Here is an 8,468-nt window from a genome sequence, read left to right as displayed (position 1 = left end):
AGCCAGATTGGTCTCGATCTCCTGACCTCGTGATCCGCCCGTCTCGGCCTCCCAAAGTGCTGGGATTACAGGCTTGAGCCACCGCGCCCGGCCTAAAGATGTTTTATATAATAAAAGCAATCTTGAATAAGTATAATACCCCAAGATTGCTTTAATTTGCATTTTTATCATTAGCAGAAAACGCTTTTTGATGTGGTGCGCAGATGGTGAAACCAATCTATCTAAAACATTACTGGACAACTATCCTTGCATAATATTCTGGCTTTACCTCCCAGAAATGGACACAAAAAGAACATTATTGTCTCTTCCTTTGTTTCCACATTAAACTATATCATACAAGTCTAAGCCCGGGTATCACATAACATGGACAGCAGTAAACGGGGATGATGGATCAGCTGCAGAAAGTGATACTCCACAGTGCACGCTGAGTGTCCACTAATAGCGCATCTTAAAATACCCAAACTGTTTGTTCTCCGCCCTTGTACCTGTTGGGCCCCTGATGTTCTTTGCTAATTATTTGCATAAGCCCTTTGTAGACTGTAGACTCTAACTTAATCTCCATTACATTCAGCAGGACTATTCTCTTCTCCCACCAATGATTTCTTCCCAGATTTCTCGTTTTTATTTTATTATGTTGTTATATTTCATCGTATGGGGCTATACATTTTTATGTGTTTGGATCTTCAATGTTTTTCTTTCTTTTTTCCCCAGAAGCCCTCTCTTGCTAATTGTTCTTTCCTGACTTCTTCTATGGCATTAATGTAAAGAAGGAAGAGTTTCCTCTTCAAACATGAGCAGGACTTGATTCAACTTTCTGTGCTGTTCCATCAAAAAGCAGAATGGAAAACAAAATAGAAATGTTCCAGTCATGAGGCCAAGGGACGGGTCTATTTTCCAGTGAGTACATGGCTTTTGTGGTGAACGCAATGGGACTGTGTTGGTGAGGTTTTGCTTGCGGGGTGTGGGCGCTGCGTCAAGCCTGTCGTGCATGTGATCTCACACGTTCCTCTCAAAGGTCATGAGGTCTTTGAATCTTAGCACTGTTCTAAGATTCACTGTTCTAAGGAGAAAAGCCACATGGTCCTTATGGCTGCTTTGTGGCCTACCAGGGCTGGTCCCTGAGATCCCCTGGTCCCTGTGATGGCTCCATGTCAGTCTCTGGTTCTAGTCTCAGTCCCCTCGATCACCTCTGGGTTCCACACATAAGAAGATGCCCTCAATGGTATGTCCTCACCTCCACCTGCTGAAGATGAGCTGAGTTTACGTCTCTGTGTCAGAGTCTCGGCTAGCCTAGATGGTCCATGTTTACCGTCTTGTTGATGCAGAATTATCACTGGCATGTGGGTGACAACTTAGCACTTTGCAATGATTATTTCCCTACGCAAATGGTCTGTCTGCAGACCAACTCAAGGTAAAAGTTTTACAGCATAGAACTTAGTAATGAAAATGATTTATTTCCTGGCTGAGAAATGCTGCATGCCTCTGCGGGAATTGACCAGGCTCCCTTTACCTTTTCACCCTTAACTCCGTAGAAACCAAGTCCTCTGTTGCCCTGAAAAGATAAATAATTTTTGTAAGTTTTAAAAAGCTAATAATCACAGAGAAATAAAATTATTTTTCTTAGAAAAAGATACCCAAGACCTATGTATCGGCAACTTTACTGAGCAACTGTATTTTCATAATATTCTTGCTTTGCATTGTAGAAACGAATTGACAGTTTGTCCTATCGGGTGACCAAGGCCTCAGAGTGAATGAGTGGGAGCTGAGATTGGACCCCAGGTGGTGCTGGCCCTCAATCGTGAGTCCCTGGTCTCTGCAGACTGTAGTCTAAGAGCATGTCCCTGGGTTCTGGCCCCTGTAGATAGAGGAAGCAGCCCCGTTTCACTCCCTGGACTCTGCATTTGAAGACCATGATTCGTCTTTTCTTCTGGCTCAGTCTTCTCTCATTTTGGCAAAATAATCCTCATTTCATATAAACTTTACCTATCTTTTTAATAATCTTTGGAAATTTAAAATCAATCAGAATATAATGATTTTGGGTGATTCTCTGGGCTTTCTCCAGTCTTTTTGTCTTCCTTTTGCTTAAGAAGCAAAGGTAGGCCCAGTGTCACAGTAGGATTTAATAATTTCATGAACTCAGTCGCCACGTGTGGGAGGACTGACAACACTGACCTCTAAGATTCGTGCATAGAAAAAGCAAGATGACAAATCTGTGCACATCATAGGCACAGTCCTCTTCTACTCCCCAAAGCTTTGCTTCTTTCCCAGGGTTTCCGTGTTCCCACAGTGACAGCAGGGTCACTCAGGCCCTATCTGATCTCTCTCTCTCTGCAGTCTACCGTCCACCCCCTCCAATGTCCAGATATTTTCTGAAAATAAAAACAAAGCCTTCAATGAATTTTTGCCTTTTGCTTCTTCCCCACCTGGCAGGGAGCTGAAATCAAAGCACAGAAACACAGCCAGGCTAGATTAGAATGCAATTTGTGTGAGTCCCCCACGGTCCCTCTCTGCCTCCTGAGCTGGTCGTCAAAAGTCACCAGGAAGTGACTTGGTCAGGGGTGAGGAGGGCTGTTTATGTTTGCTGCAGCAAGGGGAGATCTGAGGCTCACGCCTGGGCTCAGGGCTTGGCTGCTGCCTCCTCACCCCGGCCACCCGGTCCTATTTCTGCTGCTCTTGGCCTGGAGCCCATCTTATCCTGCTCCAGGCTGCCAGGCGGTGGGGCGTCCAGCAGCCTGCGCAAGCTCCCCAGCCGACAGGAAGCCGTGTCAGAGGGGACAGGAGCCTGGGGGGCATGGGCGGTGGCAGCTGTGGTCACCAGGGGTCACAGCAATGGGCAGGCATGGCAATGTGTGGCCTTGGCGCGTCCTCCATTGGGACACAGGGCAAGGGAAAGGTTCCTAGATGCTTCCCGTTGGCAGCCCAGCATTTCTGAATTATGTTGCATTTTGATCAAATACTTCCCTTGTTAACTGCATTCGTTTGTCTTGGACATTTATCCAGCTTTCCCAGACCATAAGGAACCCTAGTTCTGTCCTCTGAGTTTCTAACAAACAACCCACTTTGCTGTGTTCCAACCAATTTAATAACCTTTCTGGGATGAAAACAGTATATAGCTTTGGGCTCTAGCCTAACTTGACTATCACTGAATATATCCCTAGAGGCTGACACGAGACTCCTGTAGAATCTAATTCTAGTCAGGTAAGAAGAATGACATTGGCCTCCCTACAACAGATAGAGTTATGTTTTGTCCATTCTCGTAAATCAATGCACTTGAATAAATGTGAGCTGTCCCCAAATTGTTCTAATCTTCATTTTCAATCAAATATTCATCAGTTTGGTTTTCATATAGCAACAGGTGTGTGGGAATTAATTTGCAAACAACAAATCATTCCACCTATTCACTTTTTTAATGTCCAGAGGCACCATGGATCTATCCTTGGAGTTTAACATTAAGTCTTAAAAACCTACAAAACCGTTTTCATCATAATATAAACAATAAATAGTTGTTAACCAAGAAGTTTTATGGTAAAAAACAGACCCACAAACACCTAAGTACCCACTTCCCTCATCCTCAACCCCCAAAACCAACTTACTTGCTGTCCTTTTGGTCCAGGGGGTCCGGGTGGTCCCTGTACAAATACAAAGAAATGTGTAAACTGTTTTCTTTACCCCAGGACCCAGATAACATCCGCTGGAAAGCTCTGGGAAAGCCATTTACTGTATATTTAGGACATTGTGTAGGATGCATGGAGGTTTCTGATGCATTTGGCTTGGCAGGGATGATATGCTGGGGGAGAGGGACTCAGGTCAGCTCCAGTTCTCAGAATCTGCCGGCTGTCTACGGACAGCTGTTTCTGCTTTGCTTTTGTGTGTTTAGGCTTTTGACTTCACCCATGTCCTCTCTGTGTTTGTTCTGATCCCTTTGCAAGGTCCCGTGACTGCAGAGACAGTTTCCCTGAGTTCCTCTGGGAGTGCCCAGGAGACTCCATGCGGCACTTCTTCCTGGTAGCTCGGCCAGTGTTCATGGACAGAATGAATCTACAGGCTGGCACTGCAGGGTGGAAAGTCCATCTGCAATGTCATGGTGTGTCTTTCTGCAGAGCATTCAGTGTCAACACCGTGCTTAGGATTAAAGCATTTCAGATGCAGAAGAGTGTTTAAGTACAAATAAGTGGATACAAAGGAGCGGATAAGGAGGGGGTTGTGGATGACTGCCTGGCTCATGTGAAGAACCAAAAGCTGTCAGAGCAGCTAAGGACCTAGCAAGTACAATCTGTTGTGCCCGACTTCTCTGAGCCGTGCATTTAAAGTATGAAACCCAGGCATGCGGCATGTGTGCTGTGACTGAGCTGACAACTGAATGGAGTGAAACAGCAAGGGCGTCTCGTATGATCCTGATTTCAGTCACCCTGACCAGGTCTTTCACAGACGGGGCTACTTGCGAAAATGACTTTCACAGCACCAGGGAAATTTGCTTTGTATAAACAAAATCTGTTATTATTATTGTTATTTATTATAATCTGAAGAAAATCATAAGTACCCCCACCCCCAACTGTTAGTTTAACTGAGTCTCCCCAAACATATATGACTTCATTTTTTTCCTCAGTATCTGTCAAGGAACTGGTGTTAGTGTCCCCTGATAGCTTGTCTTGGTCTTGAGCAATGGCTTCCTGTGAGAAGGTCTCTCTTACCTGCAGCCCAGATCTCTCCTTGTATAAGTTAAGGCCTATTTATCTGATTACTAGCACATGTGGTGAATGAGAGAGTCAGGAGCTCTCGCAGTGGCCAGTTCACCTTCCAGGTCACTGTGCAGCGGTGGGAGTGGCCAGAGAGCTGCACAAGCCTTAGCAACTGCCTTGCACAAGCCTTAGCAAGTGCCTTTTTCTGCTCTTCCCTACTTGCAATGAGCCCTCTAGGGCCATTTTGTTAAACAATGGCCAGTATCTCACCTGCTGGAATGAGCCCAGGTGTGATACGCCTGCTAGCACTGGCGTGGCACAGGCCAACCCCATTTCCTCCTTATGAACCTGTGGGACTTTGGTTTGCCTTGCCCAGGGATGATGGGCTCTTTGTCACTGGGTAGGTATGGGGTGGGGATGGAAGGGCACCCTGCCAGGACCAAGTCAAAATTTGACATAACTGGCACTGAGCTGGTGACCATAATTTTAAGTTCTTATTCTTCAACCTTAACAGCAGCAGAATGTGGGCAAGGAATGGTCCATTTTAATGTTCTCTGCTACACCTGTAAGCATCATAATTATTCTGAAAGCTCTCATCTGGATTCAACCACTAAAGAAGTGGCATCTGGAAGGGATGACCTGACGATGGTCCCAGAGTCGGCACCTGTGTCCCAGTACTTACTGGTCTCCCTGGAGCTCCAACTGGGCCCATCTGCCCCACAGGCCCAGGGCGGCCGGGAGGTCCCTATGGATAGGTAGCGAGAGAAAGTTTTTAAGAGAGGTAAACTGGTACTTGGAGTTCTGAAGCTCTTAAACTTTTGCTTTGAATTTCGTCTAATAAAAATAAACTTACCTGGAAACCGACCAATCCAGGCTCTCCAGGTTCGCCCTAATGGAGAAGAAATAATTTTAAGAGTGATAGCTTTTAACCATCTTCAGGTTTAGTTACCTTTTATTGCAGAGTTGGAAATAAGCATATCAAACAGATCAGCCCTATCAGGACTTAGTAATGTTAACTTACTAATATTAATTTTTACTAATATTGTGATGTAGTCAGAATATATTTTAGTAATATTAATATTTACTAACATTAAGTACAAATACTAACTTGGCTTGGAGTATTGTGAATATGGGAAAGAGATAAACACACAATTAAAAATAAGATTGAACACATCCTGATCGGAAATAAGATGACTTGTAAATTCAATGTGACTTGGGTTATGCTGCCATTCTAGGCATGCCTGCAGTACATTCATTCTTACATGCAAAGTTCACTTGGCAATTAACTTTGCTAGTTGAGAATCTACACTGGGTCCCTTCATTATCCCTCCCATCTCTTGCAAACGTACCCGATATCTGTCGCGTTCCTCTCTAGGCAGTGCATAAGGCTCACCTTTCTGCCCTTTTGGTCCTTGGGGCCCCTAATTAGCAGTATATTGTAAAAAGAAAACACACACAAAAAAGTCCATTAACATTCGGTGCATCTATGATAATTTGGATGATGGAACATTGACTTTTGTAGGCAAGGTCTAATTGTTCTTATGGTTGATGGGGGTTATTCTCAACACCAGCCCCATATTCAGCAACAAGGGAGACACCTTTAATTTCCTATTGACCCAATCGTATCTTTCCTGGAGTCAGAATAGAAATACTTCAGGATTTAAATTCTTTTCAAAACCCAAATGAATCTCTGGCAACCAACCCTCCAGTATGCCAATGTTATTTTTATTCTGATAACTACTACTATGTGCTTTCTTTGGCATGAGTGTACTAAACATATTAACACAAGCACCTATTTGCGGGATAGATACTGGGTCATTCTTTAAAATTGGAATTGTGTCAAATATAAACGGTAGGTATATACATATTGCATGTGTAAATACCTTTCAATATCTACTATAAGAATCACTTAAAGTAATAGATATATTTCTTGATAATGAAATTGATGATATATAGAGTAGAAGTTGATGTCGTTTATTGAAAAATGGAACCACATAAAACAGAAACAGCCGAGGAAAGGGGAACTGGCAGGTGGAGCTGGAACTGAGCAGAAGAAATCCACTTGCTTCAGGTGAAAACGTGATGAAGGTGATTAATGACTGTTCCTCCCTCCCCACTTTAGTTTTGTTTTTTTTTAATAAAAAGTCTCACCAAACAAAATTTTAGTAAAACCCTGAATGTGCAAGATTTTCTTGGAAATAAGGTAGCAACATACTACTGAAGACATATTTCAGGATGTTTTACCAAGACCTTAAAAAAATAAATGAGGCTACAAAACAGATGACTATATAGAAGTTCCTCCATTAAAAAACAAACTCCTGCCTTGTATCTGCTGGAGAATAACTGCACTCCCACATCACAAAGTATTTCAGAATCTGATAAGGATGGTGATGGACAGGATTCTGTCAAGGTTTCAGCTTTTTAATTTTCATTTTACGATTCCACTATTCATCATGAGAATCTGGGAGAAAATGAAGTGACCTTAGGAGACTGTGAGAGTGAACAACATCGACCACAACGATTTTCTATCTAACATTTAAAGGATATGAAAAATGAAGTTATTTGAATCCAGAAACATCATGTCTTGGGCCTCAACAGGCAGTTATGCTTCCGTTCTGGCCATAATGAGTGGGGAGCCCCCCCCAGGTTATAAAGGTAGGGCTTAGCAGGGGTCTGCCTGTCCCTGGAGCACAGGCACTGTGGGGATACTCACGGGAGGCCCGGTGAACCCCTCAGAGCCGGGGGGGCCCTGTGGACCTGAGTCTCCCTGGGTTCCGTTGCAGCCATCATAGCCGGGCCTTCCCCTGGGCCCACCTTGCCCCGGGTGTCCCTGGGAAAGACAGCAGTAAGAGAATCAGCCAACCAGCAGGTTTCTAGTTGCCATGTAACTGTGTGATAAAAGTCTTAAATATTCTCATAAGCCACATTCCCGGCATGAATCCAAGGAAAAGACACCTCAAAAGTGAACAAATGAATGAATGGAAGATTAAATCAGTGAAGGCATAAGGTATAGTTCTAAGCAGGGAAAGGATTTCGAAGCAAAGTTCTGTTTTATATGGGCTTGGGTAAGAAGTACACTGGGGGTTTCTTCTGTCTTACTAGTTGAGTGACTCTCTATTAGCAGGGCAAGTAAAATTACATTTCAGAAATTCTAGAGAAGATTTTAGAAGCAGCTACTTCCTTCTCAGGGATAACAGGAAGGTCCTTATCCCTGTAGAAAACAAGTAAAGGTACATTTAAAAAATTCTAGGAGAGATTTCAGAAGCAGCTACCTCCTTCTCAGGGATAACAGGGAGGTCCTTATCAGGTGTGCCCAACTGAATTTTAGATCGTGAGTTTCACAGATCCACATCCTAAACCCACAACGTGATTTTATCAGTGGCCTTGCCATATTTAAAAGAACTGATTGCCTCTTGTTTGCTTTCTTGGGAAACACAACCTTTTACATTTTAAACACGACTATGAAGCATGTCAGGTTTTCTGAAATGTCTGGGGGTGGGGAAAGGCAACACAGCCAAGTGTCTGCAGTGACTAGAGAGACTCAGGTTAAATTTGTGGGCATTTTCACTGCATTAAGCTGGTTCCAGGAGATTACAGGGGCTGGGTTAATAATCTATAATTTATGCACTACCTGGCCACAGCCTGTTTTGTTTTGCTTTTTTTTTAAACAATAGATATTTAGCTATATGCTTTGTTATTGTGTAGTTACTGTTAAACTTTTAGTTTTCTTGATAATAAACCAAACATACATTCCAGAGTGATTTTTTTTTTTTTTTTTTTTTTTTTTTT

General features: G+C 43.3%; 1 protein-coding gene across 1 annotated transcript in view; it reads right to left on the bottom strand.

Moving 5' to 3' along the window:
- The window catches only part of COL4A2 (collagen type IV alpha 2 chain), a 208,468-nt gene that overhangs the window by 69,537 nt on the left and 130,463 nt on the right, over positions 1-8,468 (bottom strand). The window contains exons 7-12 of the mRNA XM_017868195.1: positions 7,393-7,509; positions 6,029-6,100; positions 5,533-5,568; positions 5,362-5,424; positions 3,594-3,629; positions 1,511-1,552 (exon numbers count right to left, since the gene is read on the bottom strand). Coding sequence (XP_017723684.1) covers positions 1,511-1,552; positions 3,594-3,629; positions 5,362-5,424; positions 5,533-5,568; positions 6,029-6,100; positions 7,393-7,509 — 366 coding nt within the window. The remainder of the gene's footprint in view (positions 1-1,510; positions 1,553-3,593; positions 3,630-5,361; positions 5,425-5,532; positions 5,569-6,028; positions 6,101-7,392; positions 7,510-8,468) is intronic.

The sequence above is a fragment of the Rhinopithecus bieti genome, unplaced genomic scaffold (genome assembly GCF_001698545.2).
Source record: "Rhinopithecus bieti isolate Rb0 unplaced genomic scaffold, ASM169854v2 scaffold_3734, whole genome shotgun sequence".
In the NCBI taxonomy this organism is placed as follows: domain Eukaryota; kingdom Metazoa; phylum Chordata; class Mammalia; order Primates; family Cercopithecidae; genus Rhinopithecus; species Rhinopithecus bieti.
The sequence above is the reverse complement of the archived record's forward strand: the minus strand, read 5'-3'. Positions and strand labels throughout refer to the sequence as shown.